The sequence below is a fragment of the Lepisma saccharinum genome, chromosome 10, assembly GCF_977018435.1.
Source record: "Lepisma saccharinum chromosome 10, izLepSacc3.1, whole genome shotgun sequence".
NCBI lineage: Eukaryota > Metazoa > Arthropoda > Insecta > Zygentoma > Lepismatidae > Lepisma > Lepisma saccharinum.
The window spans coordinates 11,028,008-11,047,032 of record NC_139238.1 but is presented as its reverse complement, the minus strand read 5'-3'; the positions used below and the strand labels follow the sequence as shown (position 1 = coordinate 11,047,032).

Here is a 19,025-nt window from a genome sequence, read left to right as displayed (position 1 = left end):
TCACCGTCACCAGATTTTTTGTACTTTTTTTATGTTAACTGGTTCTTTTCTTGCCTTTTTTACTGGTATCCATATTTTTTTTATGTTTATAATGATGCGATCATTACTGGATCCTTTTTTATGTTCTAAATTGTGTATGTCTATGTATTCCTGTACGTTTGAGTTCTTGGCCATTTGGGAGTGGTACGTTTCCAGTAACGGTTTAGGTCATTAGTGGGGCCTATAAATAGGAAGGGCAGGGGAGCAGTGGGTCTCAGATGTTTGGCGGAGTACAGCAATGTAAGAGGTATCTTTTTCTCTGAGGGGAGCGGCTGGGCGAGCTTTCTTTCCTTACTATGTGAACTGACAGGGATGTTAACTTTCTTTCTTTTAATACACACACACTTGCTCTTTTCACATTATTCCAATAGTTTATTTCATGTGGGAAACCGGGTACACAACACACGTACCTTCAGCCACCTTTTTTGGTACTGAGGGTTATATTTTTTTTACTCGTGGAGCCAGTGGCTACGTGAGTCTTACACACTCTCTTCGGGAAGGGGGGACAGGGTACACCGAAATTAATTTTGCGAATAACGACCAAAAATGAACTTATGTAAATATAATATGAATAAACCTATATATATCTAAAAGGAAATGGGCGTTAAGCTATAATTTGAAGAAGTACGTGTCTATTGCCTAAACTAGCATCCACAGAACTTCAGGTACTGCAAGTTTTGAACCTAGGGACAAGGATTCAAAAATGTATGGTTGTGTATATTGTGTATGTTGCTGAGAATCGGCTTAAAAGCACAAAGTATACCTTTACATGTTTCAGAAACGATCCCAAGTATATTTCATCACTGGGACAGTGTGTGCTAAACTTCAGTCGCATTATTCCTGATGGTCTTCTTGTATTTTTCCCATCTTATCCTATCATGAAGAAATGCCAGGAAGAATGGCAACTTTCAGGGCTGTGGGAGAAAATTTGCAAAATAAAGGTAAGGAATTCAATTGCTTCTTTTCATAACTATAGTTTGGATTTTTATGTAGAATAAACCACTGAAATATGTTAAAAATAATTAAATGTATTAAAATTTGTGGTAATAATTTTTGTATTTTTTGCGATTTCAATAGCTTGAAACAAGATTAAGTTAAAGTAAGGGGATAGGTCTGACACAAACAGATAAAAATTAGCACCAAGCTGATATTGATACCGATGTATTGCTATTGTATCTGTTGGAATTTAATTACTTTCAAACAATATTTTATTATTTAAATCTTATGAATTTTTATACATATGTAGCATTTTGATCTTCTGTTGTGTCTGCAAAAGTTTCACACTAATTATCCTGAAAATTATGCAAAATTCGAAGTTGTGTTTATGCAAAATACTGGATTTTGTGATTACATAACATGTATTTTAATAATCTGATGTAATTCTTGAATATTTATTTATGCAAAACTCTTGGTATATTGATGCATGTAATTTGAGAGGATATATACTAACAATATGTTGCAATATGCTTAACTTTACTTGTTGATATAAGGGTAAAGTTCCAGAGCTTCTACCTTGCATGTTGTGTTTATATGATTCTTGTGAGTCAATACAATAGTTTAAACAATATTTTGAATAGAAGTGACATGAATGTTACATTGTAACTAACATGACGTATTTTCTGCAGCCTATTTTTGTTGAACCCAAAACCAAGGAGGGGTTCTACAACACCATGAATGAATTCTACAGCAAGATTGATGATAGCCAGTTCAAAGGGGCTTGCTTCATGTCAGTGTGCAGGGGAAAGGTGAGGATTATCGGATCCTGAGTAGGGTTGAGTCAGAATGGACTGATACTTTCTCAGGCATTTTGGTCTTTCAGAGTCTGCAGAAATAAGGCATAACTTACACCATGTGCCATCATTACACTAAGTAGCTCAAGTCCAGTTTACGCACATACCATATTTACTCATGTAATTACGCATTATAAAGGGTGTCTCAGAAATATTTTCATTTTTTGAATCTGCTCTCTGGAGCAATTCGCACATTACAATGAAATGAGATAGATCGCAAACGCTTGGCAACATTGTTAATATTTAGTTGCCATGGAGCACTTTACGGGGCAGCAAGGTGCTTTTTGTGTTCATGCATTTTATAAAAATAATGATTCTTATGTTGTGCATAGTTTGTGCCGGCATCATTATAACATGGCAGGAATGAGAGACATCCCATCTTAAATTTCATTAAGTATTGGGTGAGAAAGTTTGAAAACACTGGAAGCACTATGACGAGTTAACTGCCGGGATGTCCAAGGTCATCAAATTTTAATTCTGTGGCATTACAGATGAAATCAGTGCTATTCCTTGTGCAATGCTTCAGCGAGTGATCCCTTATTTTCTTTAAAAATATATATTTTTCAGGGGATTTCCCCCCTTTCCCCCTCCATATGCACGCCGAATGTGCATAAATTATATATCGTCTGAATCTGTGATTCATTCTGCGTACAACGGTATATCGTTCATACCTCCAGGGTAAATAGTCTGAGCTAAAGTCATTTCAAGGTACCGCTGCATTTTGAAGCTTGAATCAGTGGTGTGCCGACCATTCCTTTTGGAGGTACAACTCACGTTAAATTGGTCATATGATAATAATGCAAATATTTATGTGTTCCTTACATGTCAGCGATCATTTCCATGTGCATGTCGACACTGTCATGTATTTTTTCTTGGGGAGGGGGACCCCATTTTTTACCCCGAAATTTTGGAATTTTGAGAGTTAGCCCCCTCCCCACCACCACATATACGCCAAATTTACATAAATTTCATATAGTCTGAATCTCTGGTTCATTCCGCGTACAACGGTGTACCACTCTGTAGATCGGAGGCTAATTGCCCTAGAGAGATACTCATTTAATTGAAACTCTGCATTTTGTTCAAAATCTGCTCAGGACCAAGGGGGTTACATGTGAAAATGGCCTTGGGACTCAAAAGGTTAAAATTGAGAATATAATTGATGTAAGAAGATAACAAAGTTAATTTTCTAATTATTTTTTCTTGTATGTACGCATTGATTGCATTGTAGAATTATTGCTATAGAGAGAAATGTATGTGATTGCCTTTTATTTAGGGTAACCATAATATCTTGATCCCAAAACAGGACATCTCAAGGAGAACAGTTTACCCACTTTTTTCCCTAAAAAATCTGTTAAGCCTAATTATACAATTTTTGTTTTTATTAACGTATTATTATTATTATTTATTAAAGGATGGATCACATAAATTATATAAATTCATGTCTTAATTCCGTAAAGAAACTGCATGCTTACTCATTGCTCTACAAATAACGGGACACTTACAAAACATCTTCTTTTAGCATGAAACGTCTCTCAATTTTAGACTTTGTTTTCAAGATAACTCCTAGGTTTTTATAAAACGAGACAAATAGTTGCTTTTCAATAAAGTGGAAGGAATGACTGGGACACACCTCTGAAACGGGACTGTCCCAGTCAAAACGGAACGTATGGTCACCCTACTTTTATTGATGTATGAGAGCTAATTTTTTCTTGCCAAATGGCTCTCAAATAGAGATCATTTGTTTGATATCAATATAGACTGTATAATATTTTTTCAATATTGTGATAAATCGTCTGGACGATATATCACGCACACAACACTAGAAAGCACTTGCTTTTAGTCTAATTATCCTGGAAATTATGCAAAATTCGAAGGTTTCATTAATTTTGCACCAACTTTGCGAGTACATAACAGGTATTTTAATAATGTGGCATAATTCATGAAGATATTGAAGCAAAACTGGTAAATTGATACCTGTAATTAGAGTGTAATATTCACCCACTAATATTAATAAATATTTTTCAGCATCTTCTGTTACAGTTTTCAAAAATCAGGGGAATCAGTAAGACTTTTGGTATTGACATGGTTATCGATTCGAAGTCGTATCTGCTCAGTCTGCATAGTCCTGAGTGGAAGTTTTCCTTAGCATTTGTCTTCACACAATGGGCACTTTGCAGACTCCACCTGTGCACGGGCTGCTGCACTGCTGGCGTTCTGTATTTTATCGGTGTCCACCATAGCTATCACCAGGTTAAACCATGACATCATCATTTTACACTGGCCTCCAGAGCTAATGCGGCTGGTGAATCAAAATGGCATAGTCTGCTTTGAAACTTGTTCTGATTCATGATATCTGTTCTGTAGGCAATAGTAGGGAACGTTACTCCGACTTTGTTGCACGGAGAGCGAATAAACTGGTTGCAAGGCGTAAACTGTTGACATTTTTAATAGTACTGGTCCTTCACTTGCATGTAAAGTGAAATAAAGTATGCTGACGCATCCAAACATGCATCCGTGTTCTACTGCAACATGAAGGAAAGTCTCCATTTGCAATATTCGATATTTTTACAAACACTACTACTTAATGAAGAGGTTTTCTCGGGATATCACCCAGGTTATTTCCGGATAGGCTTCTGAGCTTTCGAGAGCTAACGTCACTCTCATCTCAGGGATTGAAGGGCAGATATGTGTCAGGGTAAGGTTATATGTAATGAGTGTGGGAGGGGTCCGGTGTAGGTGGCTAAGCGATAGTCCACTAGGAGCACGGATGTCGGAGAGATGTCATCTGATTGACCTGCCACCTACACCGGACCCTTCCCACAATAATTACATATAACCTTACCTTGACACATCTCTGCACTTCAATCCCTGAAAATGAGAGTGACATTAGCTCTCGGAAGCCTATCCGGAAATCACCTGGTTGATATCCCCAGAAAACCTATTCATCATTCACCGCTAGGAAAGCTTCAAGAATTATTTCAATACCACTTAAATTCATAGTGTACGTGCAAAATAAGATGCCGTTAAATGAAAATATATAATACTATATCCATTAAATATATTCAATGATTTAGTCACTATCAGTGATTTTTTCCTAATAAACACGAATATGTGTGAGCTTTCCGAATCTAGTATTCATTTATTTCAGTATGAAGCTTTCCGGATTTCACTGAATTTGACGTCATTTTTGGTTCACCAGTCTAATGCACGCTGGTGAATTCTGGAAAGTGTGGTGTGATTCCAGTCCAAGTAATGTTTTGAGATCATGTAACATAACTTTTGAGTTCAAAACTAATTTATATGTGGGTTTGGAGGCAAAGCTCATGGAGTGCTCAACTCATGATCTTTCTACCAAGCGTTCTAGGTTCTAGTCTAGTGGAATCCAAAATTTGCAAGTGGTGTTTTACGATTTACAGTTGCAATGTTAGTTATTCTAATATCTAGATGCTATTTATTCAGGTTTCTGAAGGTTTGGACTTTGCTGACAGGAATGGTCGAGGTGTTATCATAACAGGCCTTCCATACCCACCTTTCAAGGATCCACGTGTGATGTTGAAACAGAAATATTTAGATGAAATAAAAACAAAGCACAAAGAGGTAAGTTTTGTTTCTGTTCCTTGTGGTTTAAGAACTTTCAAATATTAACTAGTAAATGGCATTCCTTTCTGTACAGTTAGGTACTAAGGTCATTCAATAGAAATAATATTTTCCATATACGTGGGGTGGAGATTTAATAGTGGCAACATTGCTGTATATATGCCATGAAACTGAACCAGTGTTTCTCGCTTATACTACATGTTTAAAAAAAATGGGGGGGGGATTCTCCCTTCCCCCCTCCATATATATGCCGAATGTGCATAAATTTTATATCGTCTGACTCTGTGATTCATTCCGCGTACAACGGTATATCATTCATCTCTCTAGGGCAATTAGCCTCTGAGCTACAGTCATTTCAAGGTGCTGCTGCATTTTGAAGCTTGAATGAGTGGTGTGCTGACCATTCCTTTTGGGGGTACAACTCACGTTACATGTCAGCGATAATTTCCATGTGCATGTCGACACTGTCATGTACTTTTTCCTTGGGAGAGGGGGGAATCCCAATTTTTTTTCCGAAATTTTGGAATTTTGAGTTCTCCCCCTCCCCGCCGAATTTGCATAAATTTTATATAGTCTGAATCTCTGGTTCATTCCACGTACAACAGTACATCACTCATCTCTCTAGGGCAGTTAGTCTCTGATCTACACTCATTTAATTGAAACTCTGCATTTTGCTCAAAATCGGGTTGGGCATCAAGGGAGTTACATGTGAAAATGGCCTTGGGCTCCAAAAAGTTATCTCAAAGCCACATATAATTGCAAATTTAAATTCTTCTCTGAATGCTGCTGCACCTGTATGAGCTCACAGCTTTGATCTACCACTTTAATTAATAATAATAATAATACAGAATATTCTCTACATTTAATGCTTGGTCTCTGTAGTGTAGCTGAGTAATTCTACTTCCAGAACTTGTCAGGCAGAGATTGGTACCAGCTGGAGGCTTCAAGAGCAGTAAACCAAGCTGTGGGCCGTGTAATCCGACACCGCAAGGATTACGGAGCAATCATGCTGTGCGATGGTCGTTTCGGTAACAGGTCTTTCAGGGAACAGCTGTCGGCCTGGCTTAAGCCTCATCTGAAGATGTACGCCAATTTCGGACATGTTTTGAAAGATGTGAAGCAGTTCTTTCGTGTTGCTGAAGAATTGGTAATATTTTATTCTTATTAACATATTTAGGCAGTTTGGTAATTACATTTTATTCATTATTTGTAAGCCTAAACAGCACATTATATGATAAAAAGAAAGTGGTTTCACAAGCTTCTCGTTCATACTTTTAGATCCGATGGATTTATCAGAATCAATCTAGTTTGTGCTACTTTTGGCTAATTTATCTTCTTTGTAAACACGTGCTCCACTGTTAATGGGCCATCTAGCAGCTCTGTACCAAACGTGAACATGTGTATGGGCACTGTGAAATGGGAAATTCCCAATACAGCAGCAGTGCAGTATAATAGTGATTTATCCACACACTCCCAAAAATTCCCTAACGTACCTCAACCCCCCCCCCCCCAACATCACCCATAATTTCAACAACATTCCCTAAAACTTTTCACCCAATTTATAATTATTTTGGCTCTCAATGGACCCTTACACCCTCCAAAATACAAACTTACACCCCCTCAGTTTAATGCAACCAGAAGTTCTGCTGTGTGATCAATTAATCCGGCAGGATGGATGCCTGCTGTCTGCTGGGATGTACATATGTGCACTTGGGTAAATATTACCGAGATGCAAATTTACTACGTAAGTCTGAATTATAATTGTTTTAAAGCATTGAATAACAGTACCTTTATTGATTAAACTATTTTTTTCAATATTGAAAATATTTATTTCACAATTTATAGAAATTAGAATAACATATTGAAATACCAAACTGAAACATAGGAGTGCACGTTGCCTGAAATTTACCCAGAGTGTATTCCTATGGCCCTGTAAGCGGAACTAAGGAAGCCTCACAGCCGATATTCGGAAGGGTTCACTGTAAAGGTACTGAGAAGTGTGGCTTCAGGCACTCATTGGAAGTGATTAGAAATATATTACGTAATCTATTTCTGGGAATTCATTTCAGTCTTCAACTGCCTTCTTTAGTGTTACTGTTAATCCAAGTGTTTGTTTAAATAGGTCATAAATTGTACTTTTTGCATAATCAATCAATCCCGCATCAATTCTGTGGATCCAAAGTGTCAAGTTTTCCTTGAAATTGCTAGTCTTACACATTTGTATTGATTTAGGGGTCAAATAACGAGCTCCAGATTTTTGCCGATTTTTTTGGCATTCTGGATTACTGTCCACTGGTCCATATATGCACCAGAACCATGTAACAGTAATTACCGTAACTCATAATTTTTTTCAAAAACTACATGTGGAGGTATGACATACACAAATTACAACACAATGAGAGTACTGAGATGTTCATTAAATGCAAGGAAATGTTTTTAAAAAATCTTAGAATGAGAACTATTCTTCGTAGAGAGTTGTTTGTTTTATTTTGGATGGAATAGCTGGGAAATGTTGACATTACATCTTAACCCATGTGCAGTCAGAAGGAAAAGGATTACTTACTCAAGAAATCCCTTCTGGGGCATCCTTTATGACAGTCAACACAGCTTGCTGTCATATTTTAAACTTTTGCAGGTATTAAAATATGAATATTTCACAAGGAACTAGTAATTCAGTAATTTTATAATTTCAGGCAAAAAGTTTCAAAATTATATATTTTTTAATGTTTCAGTACTTAAATTATTTATGAGCTAATGTGCATAATTATATTACACAATGGTAAATGTGTAATATACATTTACACAAGATTTTATTGGAAAATATGTATTTCATTCAAATGGAGTAAGATAGATATATTCAGGTGAACTCATAACATTTCCACAGAATATAAAAAGTCGGCTGTTATTGGAATTGATAAAATGATACATGAAACTGTAATATTCTTATATCTAGCGATATATTTGTTCTGCTTTCCACAAAATGATTAAATCTTCATCTTTAATGTTTAAAAATATTTGAACATTGATATTTTTATTATGTGCTTGTGAGTGAAGATCTGTGAGGAGCTGGTAACATTGGGAACTGGCTTCAAAAGATAGAACAGGACATAGATATTTTGTAAGCTCCTTATTTAGCTTCAAATGGAAGAAATATTAGAAAAGGTTGATCTTCACTACTAAAAGTCATTTTTATGTCAAGATGAAGGGTTTTTGATATCAGATGAAGCATTATCATCTGCTATAGTTGTCAATTTCTTCATTTTTCTGAACTGCATTTGTGGTAATGCAAATGAAGCCAGAAATCGCCATTTTGGATTACATGTAGCTAAGTATTATCCATAAGCATCCACATGTACAGGTGGTGTTCATTGTTTAAATGTACAAGTTAAGTGTTCATTAGTAACTCATCTGTAGTGTGATCATTATATTTATCCCAATTAAACTTGTTACTAGTGGATAAACAACTTTGAATATTTGAAGGTCAACCATGTCTTGTACAAACAGGAACAATGTCTCCTCTACAAAGAATATTCATCTTTTGAATATTTGGGACTAGATACTTGAAAACAAAGCCAGTTGCTATTAGTAAAGAGGTTTAAATTAAGAATAACTTTATTAATAGTTTAAATTTGTTAAACAACAAATCGTCCATTGAGAATGCAAATGTTCTATCTCAAAATTGTAAACAAATCAAGATATTTTGGCTGTGATCTATTTAGAATGCAATTGCTATCGTCTGCTGCTTACATACAACCAATATTGATATATTAAGTCTTTTTGGTCCATGTGTACGAGGGTTGGGGCAAAAGTCATTGCAACTATTTTTTTTTCTTGCAGATACCAGCCTGGTTGGAAAATGCGACATATACAGATGAAAGAACGAGGGGGGAACTACATGTGGGGACAGTTAAAACACGCAAACATTGTGCCTCACATAGTTATTACGATAGTGTACAGGACAATACTGGTTTCATCGTGCAAGACAATTACATACCTGTTCTACAGTTGACAGAACAAAACGGGTGTCATTGTGTGCCACTTCCTTCCACATGGCAGAACAGTGACAGAAGAGTACTACAGGAACTTCCTTGTGCGACAGGTACGACGTGGCGTTTGGGAGAAACATCCGGACCTTCTGGACAGTGCAATCATCCTGCACGACAACGCTAGACCACATAAAGCAGAGTGTGTACGGTGGCAACTGCAACGCTGGGGATGGGAAGAATTGGAGCACCCGCCATACTCTCCTGACATTTCACCCTGTGACTTTCATCTCATACACAAGGTTAAGGAACCACTATGTGGAAGGCGGTTTGCGACACGAGAGGACATTGCCAATGCTGTGCAACAACAGATGACCCCGATTCACCCATGGTGCGACCAATGGTGACGCAGATGGTATTCAGAGTCTCAAACATCGTTGGCAGCGTTTGGTGCACATGGCAGGTGACTACTTTGAGGGCCTCTAACCCCAGTTTTGTTCAGTCAACTGTAGAACAGGTATGTAATTGTTTTGCACGATCAAACCAGTATTGTCCTGTACACTATCGTAATAACTATGTGAGGCACAATGTTCACGTGTTTTAACTGTCCCCACATGTAGGTCCCACCTCGTCCTTTCATCCGTATATGTCGCATTTTCCAACCGGGCTGGTATCTGCAAGGAAAAAAATAGTTGCAATGACTTTTGCCCCAACCCTCGTAGAATTTGGAAGCAGCCATGAGAATGTGAACTTCAACAACCAATAAAACCTTACGACAATTTCCTCAACCAACAAGAAGCTCCATCCGAGTATGAGATAAACCACTTGCATGCTAACCTCAGTCACTTGTGGGAGCTGCTTAGCAGTGGTAGTGGTCTTCGGTTCTTACTTTTGTTGTTAACAGACAAAAAGTTTTAATAATAGTGGAATCAAAGTAGTTGATTGATTTCCCAAAATATGAATTATTTATTTTACTTTGCTACCAAATGACAAATTAATAATGAAATTGTTTCATCTCCGTCTCGTTTCCAGAATGCAGTGTTCTAGCTGGTAGATCAAAGCTAGTGCCACTGGCACTCGTAAATCAAACCTAGTGCTGCATGCAATTGTTCTATCTGAAATTTCAATAATTAATTACCTCATGTACCTAACCAAAGAACTACTTCTTTTCAGAGAGGCTTCAACATATCAGCCTTTGCAATGATACAAACTTTCAGCACAATGGTGACAAAGTTTCAATAAATATAAGTCAAACTTTAAAGGGCTCTCCTGGAAAAATGAAAAATTGTACATAGAACATTACAGTCTCAGTGGACGAAATGTTAATAACATTTTCTTCATAATTTGTCAGTGTACTTGCAACTTGACTGAGAGTATACAAATACAATATTTTATTTAAAAAAAAGTTACATAACTGTTTGAATATTCATACACATAAATCACAGTAGATTTAGCAATGTGCATTCTTGTGTCGAGGTCCTCATGCTACTTATTTCACTCAGTGAGCTTTTGAGTTGGTTACACTGCTTTTTACCTACTGGACCAATCAGAAGTCTCTTCTCTGTTGAGTGCCATTCTGATGAGACAAGCAGGGTATAAAGCAATTACCGAAGTTTCCTCCATATTTTTGCATAGCAGTATTAATCTGAAACTAGGTAAAATCGTAAGAAATCCTTGACACAATAGCAACACATAATCTGTTCAGCATGTCTCGGGCGATGGTTGCCACAGAAGCGATAATTCTTTGCCTTAGATGGTTGACATCTTGAATTTTCTCCGCATAAACCATGTTCTTCACAGGTCCTCATAGGAAAAAGTCTAAGGGAGTAAGGTCCGGACTTCTTGGAGGCCATGAAATAGGCCGTTTCCTTCCAATCCATCTGTCACCGACTTGACTGTTGAGTACTTCTCGCACACGCAAGCTGAAGTGGGGCGGAGCTCCATATTGCTTCTCTGCCTCAATATCACCCAACTGAAAAAAAACAGCTGTAGCATATCACAGTACACATCACCATTGATGGTTCTTTCGGCAAAAAATGAATGGTCCAATAACATGGTCATGCATAAGACTGCACCAAACATTCAATTTGGGCAAGTCACGTTGATGCTCAATGAACTCATGAGGCAGCTGTGAGCTGTAAATGCGACAATTGTGTCAGTTAACAGTACCACTGACATGAAAAGTGGCCTCATCTGTAAAAATAACGTTGTTTACAAAAATCATTGTTTTCTTCAAGCTTGTTCAACATAGAAACAGCAAACTAATCTCTCAGTCTTGTCTGTAGGTTTAATTTCATGCAAAAGTTGTACCTTGTAAGCTGTTAGACGAAGCCTCTTGTGCACCACTTTAATGAACAGTCGATCTTAGTATACGCAACTGAAGACTGCGTTGTGTTAAGGATTTTTTGGGGCTTTGTACTCGTGAAGTGTGAATTCTTTCCACATCCTCTTCAGAAACATGCAGCCTACCTGGCAACTTTTGTTTCAGAACACTTCCAGTTTCTTTAAATGCTTGAAACCATTGTCTGAAGGTACAATACCACCATACTAGCGTCGAAAGTTCCACTGTACAGTAATAACAGATCCAGTTTCTACAAGCCATATCACACATTGCACCTTCTGTTGTGGCATCACCATTGCACTGAACTGCACTGACTGGGTTCGGCTTGGCTCGGCCACTTCAAGGTCAACGCTGTGCAGCATTGCCAACCTTTGTTGGAATAAACTCCAAACGGTGTGAATAAAACTTGAGGAGCTACTGATTTCAAAGTAATTAACTAACCTGAGTTACCTAATACAGTTTGCACGCTATGATTGTTTAAAATCCCGGAGTTCTTTTATAGACACCCTGTATTACACAATAGGTAAAAAGTAGTGTTGCCAACTATTCCTAAGTAGTGTTGCCAACTATTCCTAAGTACACTATTTGTCTAGCAAACTAGATATGTAACCTAGTTACTTGAATTTACATATCACAAAGGACCACTCTTTGTGAATATATTGCTTGTTTTGAATTTCTTGAAAAAAAAATATTAAAAAGTCTATAAAAACTAATATTGCCTTGAAAATATGTGTTTCTAAACTTTTGTGTTTTGTTTGACCTCTATATAGCACATGGTAAAAAAAAAAATTCCGACAATAGGACATAACAATAAAACAATGTTTACATAGGGTACTTAGTAAACACCTAAGTACCTTAGTAAACTTACACAACTTTTTAGTACTGTGTAATGTTATAACTTCCTTTTTTTGTAATGAACTGTTGAACAATTATCAGGTCAACTTTGCACAGTTGAAGGACCTTAAGAGTACTAAATTGTAGAATTTTTGTATTCACTTTGGTTTATTGCAGACACCACGGGGCTATCCAAATAGGATTTTTTGTGTAAAATTTAAATTTTCATCTTCTGATTGTGTTTTATTGGAAACTGATATGAAAATTTATTTTCCTACAAGAATGTGATTCTTTGAGGAAATACAAACCAAACTCAATTGTTTACATTAAATGTTTTTTTAAAATTTCATTTTATATTATATATATTTTTATTTTATTTAGCATTGCACATTTGAAAAGCATATGTTTGAAAACCTGTTCAGAGAGACTTGCAGGCAGGTGAAGCTACAGTCACTAAAGGTTCAAGTACACCCACTTTTGTGTGTGTGATATGAATATAACTTTAAAAACCTTTTCAACCGATGTAGTGTTTTGATCCATTCAAAATGATGTTTGTTTATGCCATTATTGCAAAAATGTTTACTAAACCAATACGATAGGTTTGGAGCCATTAAAACCCTCCCCTTACATACAGTACTGTATATTTCTCATTAATACTAACTTAATTTATTTTTATTTCTAGCATCCTGCACCAAAAGGTAAATCGAGGTCTGCAGATGCAGGGAATACAAACGCAACACCAGTAGGTGCATCATTCGACTTCACATTGTCACGTCCTAAAGCTTCTAGCTCTGGCAAGAGATCTACTGGAGATATGGAAATGGAAAGTTTTTCGTTTGCTGAATACGCCAGTCCACAGACGTCAAGTGGATCTCGAACTGGTAGCCAGGAACTTTTCAGCGAGTTGGAAAAACCAAAAGTTGCCATTAATTTCAATGAAGTCGTTCCTACACCTTCTTCCGGTGCAAAACAGTCAGCAACCGAGAATGTTGCTAAAAGGAGAAAGCTGAAGCTACTACCATTGAGGTTTGATGTAGAAAGTTCGAACGTTGACGATGTTGAAAATTTCCCTTTGAACAGGAATAAAGTGCAAAAAATTTTCAAGTCGGGATTTAGTAATGTTGGTGCAGGTACTTCTGCATCAAGTACTGCAAATGTTCCTAAAAATAGCAGTGAAGTGTCTCTAGGAAAAACATGTGATGTTAACAAACAAAATACTGAAGGCATGGCAAATTCATGTCGACCACAGAAGACTGATATTGTGGAGTATGTTAAAGAGGTAAATAATGTTACATAATGCATGGTTGATGAATTTTCAGGAACATCTGTATCTCATATAGAATTGAATTTAAAATGTCACTAGCCAAAGTAAAATACCACCTCTCCCAAAAAGGTGTTATGAATAAACTCGTAAACGAGTTACTTTTTCCACAAAACTTACTTGTTAAGGATCTACTAATTTCAGTGGCCTCTGCCACTATCTACTGCAAATAGGTGTACATAATTATCAACAGTGTCTTTTATTCCCCAAACATGGATAAACTATAGTTAGAGAAAGAAATACATCCTCCTCCTTCCTACAGTTACTGTTAGATATAAATGAACTTTACATACATTAAACAAAATATACATTCCTCTTGCATCCAATGTGTCTTTTCTGTTTTTCTTGTTATATTTATACTAACTTGCACTCGGAGGTGTCCAGTAACCATTCATCAGCTTTACATAATGAATTTTTGTAAATACATTTATTAATCTCTTGCCGATCAAAACTTTAGTCAAAACAGATAATGTTTTTGCTGTTTTATGTATAAATTTTAGCGAAAAATGCAGGCTCGATTAAGACTCGAACGAGGGGCTCTACTAAAGAAGCCAGTAACTCATACCAAGCCAGCCCTGGCTTCACCTGATATTTCACTGTCGCTGTTTTACCTGTGTGGAGTGGTCTCTGCCGATGCTACCACAATGGGATTTGTTGCCTTTGAAACACTGACGACGACTCCTAGTTTCTCCCAGCATAAAGTTGTAAATTACTTTACGGTATGACCCAGGTTCGAATCCTGGTGAAGCCTGCTTTTTCCGCTAAAATTTCTACATAGTGCATGTGTATGTGCAAAATTATAAATTCTCTGTTTTGTTTTGCAAAATGCTTTGAGATGCCTAGCAACAGGTATCACCATTTGATCGTGACAAGCTGGATGACTGAATACAATGCACCATGAAGTGAAAGGAATGCAAAAGGTGCATGCATAGAACATGGTAGCCATCAAAGTCTGTGCTAGTGACTGTCATCCAGTGTTGTCTCCTCATGTCTGGTTTCCACCATCTCTTGCACCAGCCTAAAACCTACCTTTAGACTTGCATAAACAAAAATGTCTCTAACTTTCCTTCATAAAATGAGAAAATTTCACAAGTTCAAGTTAGGACTGATCCAATACCAACATATCAATATTGGCTGATACCAGTGGTATTTGTATCAGAGAAAATCACTTGGAACGTAATAATAATACTGGCTTTTTTCTGGAGTACGGATGTCTCGCAGAGTCCCTGAAATACTGTCGTGCAACACTTTCTCAGAGTTTAAATATCTGGGAAATGATACAAAATGCAAAATTTTGATCGTGGGAGAAATGGATTTTATAATTAAACAATTATCTCATGTTAAAATTATAAATATTCTGAGCTAGTGTCAAGTTGTTGCAATTTTCAAGTATCAAAGAGTTGAACAGTTGAAGAATGTGCTACTTTATCTGAATAGTAGTGTACATACAGGTATTAGTCGAGTTGCTATAATCATTTTAATGAGTGCATGAAAAATTTCAAGATGGGTGATATTTTTTTGCAGGTTTCCTTGTAGACAAATGATAAGGTTTTTACATTTTCTGTTTTTTCCCTGGTGGCACAGTGGTAACACCATCACCTTGTAATCAAGAGGCTCTGGGTTCGATACCTGGTGGAGGCACATAGTGGTTTGGTTCCCACTTTAAACTAGGTCCAGTCCCGATTAGCCTTCTGTGTATAAATTAGACCCCAAAGACAAACTCTTCTTTTTTAAATGTCAGGATCTGTTCCTTTTTGCCTAATTTGACTCGGCTAATATAATTTTATGGCTGTGTACTAATAGATAATGGTTATTTTTTTTAGGTAAAGAGAACTCTGGATGACGACACATATAAGGTGTTTTCCATTCTTATCAGAACGTACCAAAAGGAAGGTAATTTTGACCATTTAGTGGCTATATTGAAAGAAATATTCATGGGGAAATCCAAGTGTTTTTGCTTATTTGAAGGTAAGTGATTTCGTAAAGAGTTTTTACTCCCTGAAAACTTTTATGTCAGAGTTGCAAATTCAGAACTCATTATTTAAAAAATGAAAAGTTAATTACCTAAGCCAAGCGTCAGGTTAACCTTGCAGCAGGTTTTATGTATCAATCCGCGCGAGAACTGAGCTCAGAATCTTCCGTGCCAGTCTTTCCTCAACCGCCGAGCTGCTTACATCGGAGACACTGAGAAAATCTACAGTATTGCCAACCGCACAACACATCAAAACCCGCATGCATGTCAAGTGGATTGTATTTTTGCTTCTCTTTGTCTCCTGAAACATAACATTTTAAAAGTACTTTCTGCGCATATATTATTTAATAAATGTGTCATTAATATAAGAGCGAAACAACTTCTAAACATGAGAGCATGTGTGTATATTTCGAGCACGCAAAAATAAAAATAAACAAAGATAAAAGTAAACAACGATAGGCCCCTCTTGAATTTAATGACAAATTATTGTTTTTGGTTTAGAAAGAAATAGATTTATGAAAAACTTGGTTGCTTCGTTCGCAATACATCCGTTACTGTAAGACACACGCACTTCAAGTTGTACCACCAAAAAAGCATGATTTGTTATTGGTGATATATACAATCAGGTGCATTGTCTGTCGCTATTACTCTGGTTTCAATTTATGAATCACTTCACTAAACCAGGATTCAAATCTTGGTCTGTCTATTTGTTGCTGATAATCACCCTTCCCTTTCTTTGCGCGGAACAGTAAATATGCGCCTTCAACAAAGCTTTCATTGCCGCCAGTGGGTGAAACAATAAGCCTCCCCCTTCCCCTCATCGTCGGTTTCTTCAGCCCTGGCGGTGGTTTTGCATGGTGGTATCCTTCCATGGTTTATTCCCCCTTCCCCCACTCACCGAGTTGAAGGACGTCTCGTCCAAATAATAAACATGTTTCTTCTCACTGCGATATATTTTAATACCGCGGAGATTCTTTTGTCGTCAAACAACAAACAATCGTTTCCTCTTGCTAAACTCAAACCGCAAATCATTCAACACCCGTGATACAATTCGTGTGCACATTGACGGCAAATCACCTCACGCCCTGTTTTACTTTGATCTTGTTGCCGCAAGGAGGATTATGCATTTAAAACAACTTGCTTGACTTTGAAGAACATTTCCTTTCGGATGAAGCCCAAAATAACATTCGGGTAAAACCGCGCGCTGAACAGGAGATTCAGCCATTCTCGCCGCTCTACAATAAACATAGGGTTAAAATAGTGGGATGTGCAACACTGGTATCAGCGATTTCACGCACTCTGCAACGCATTCAGTCTCGCTCGACTCGCTCTAAAGTTTCAATGTCTCTTCAACGCAATACAGATTCGAGTTGGCGAATCTGCGGTTCTAAGTTCGTCTGCACAGTGATTGCAACCAATTAAGTCCATACCTGCTAATCAATGTATTATTTTGTCTGTATATTACAAATTAAATAACTGTTTTCTTGCAAGTATGCAGTTGTGTCGGAATAGAACTCGTCTCAGTGGAACTATATTCTTGCGCGCACGTTTGGATCTACATATGCTAAAACCTGCTGCAAGGTTGACCTGACGCTTGGCTTAGACATATTATTTTTTAAGGCTTAGCCAATGCCAGGGAAGGAGTTCTGAAGAATTATATCAGCTTAGAACTCCTAGAACAATAGCCGGCCCCCGTGGCAGAGTGGGTAGCAAGCTCATCGTGCTATGGTGCCATAGGTCCCAGGTTCAAATCCTGGTTTGGGCATGGATGTTTGCGAGTGCCATTCACTCATCCCAATCTTTGCAAATTAGCCAAAAGTGGCACAAAAAGCCAAGTAAAATAGTAAAATAAAGCAAATCAATCGATCAATCCTAGAACATTCATATGAATCTTCATGCTTTTGATGTCTAGATATTTGCAATGGTTTAATAGGTTTACTAAGCCGTGAAAGCTCTAGAAGGATGTAATATTTCAGAATTTGTAATATCATAATGGTTTCTCTAAAGGAATTTGAAAACAGCTTCGCTGGCATCAACCAGAGGTCCAGCAAAGTCTTAATTCTCTTTTTCAATATTTTGAGATGTTTGTGTGACTTGTTTTGGCTGGCTCGGTGGTTGACTTTCAATCTCCCCATAAAAAGTTCACAGGTTTGAGTCCTGGCCTGGGCATTGGTGTTTGTGAATGGCCCTTCATTCTTAACGTATTACAATGGTGCATTTTACTCACTATCAATTCAGATAAAAATATATAAATAACTTACGTGAGTGAGTAGGAATGTTTCAGAATGACGTTTCGGAAGTCTGTACTACTTGCTTCATCAGGTAATAAAATAAAAAACTTTAGGTGCCAAACATGGTACCGTATCGTAAGTTGAGGATTCAGGTTGATAGAAAAGATAAAAAACTTATGGTGACAGCATTCCCTATGTTTTTAACATAGGGAATTTTTAACCAGCGAAGACTTCCATCCGAGTTTTTATGCTGTCACCGTAAGTTTTTTACCTTTTCTATCCTCAACCTGAATCCTCAACTTACGATTTAACAACGCGGTACCATGTTTGGCGCCTAAAGTTTTTTATTTTATTACCTGATGAAGGAAATAGTACAGACTTCCGAAACGTCGTTCTGAAACATTCCTACTCACTCCTTCATACTTATTGTTGCAATTAGCCAATTAGCAATTAGCCAAAGTGATGTAAAAGAAAAAAAAGAAAAAATACAAATATCACTTATATTGGAAGAAAATAATTTCAAAATGTGGGTTTTTAAGTTTTCAATTTATTTGTTTAACATGTGGCGTTAATATATTTACTCACGTTACTTATTTGTTTAACATTACAAAAATAATACTTTCCGCACCACTTAGTGCCATCATGAAGTGGATATATAGCTGTACAAGTTGTGAAATTCTCTGCGATTCTTGAACATTGATATTACCCAGTATCTTGTATATGTTTATAATTTTAATTATTTGTAATAACTTATGCCCTAGGGCATCAACATTTCCTTTTCATGTAAGCATACAAAATATGTAATGTTAATAGCCACTATACATAGGGCCTCTCCGATGGTGGAGTGGTAGCGTTGTCGCCTTGTAAACAAAGGGTCCTGGCTTTGATACTCGGTGGAGGCACACAGTGTTTCGGAT

General features: G+C 37.1%; 1 protein-coding gene across 2 annotated transcripts in view; it reads left to right on the top strand.

Moving 5' to 3' along the window:
- Positions 1-19,025, top strand: part of Rtel1 (Regulator of telomere elongation helicase 1) — a 44,661-nt gene that overhangs the window by 24,835 nt on the left and 801 nt on the right. For both annotated transcript variants that reach the window (XM_083129537.1, XM_083129536.1), the window contains exons 9-14: positions 818-980; positions 1,665-1,784; positions 5,289-5,426; positions 6,334-6,573; positions 13,267-13,863; positions 15,729-15,873. In XM_083129537.1, coding sequence (XP_082985663.1) covers positions 818-980; positions 1,665-1,784; positions 5,289-5,426; positions 6,334-6,573; positions 13,267-13,863; positions 15,729-15,873 — 1,403 coding nt within the window. The remainder of the gene's footprint in view (positions 1-817; positions 981-1,664; positions 1,785-5,288; positions 5,427-6,333; positions 6,574-13,266; positions 13,864-15,728; positions 15,874-19,025) is intronic.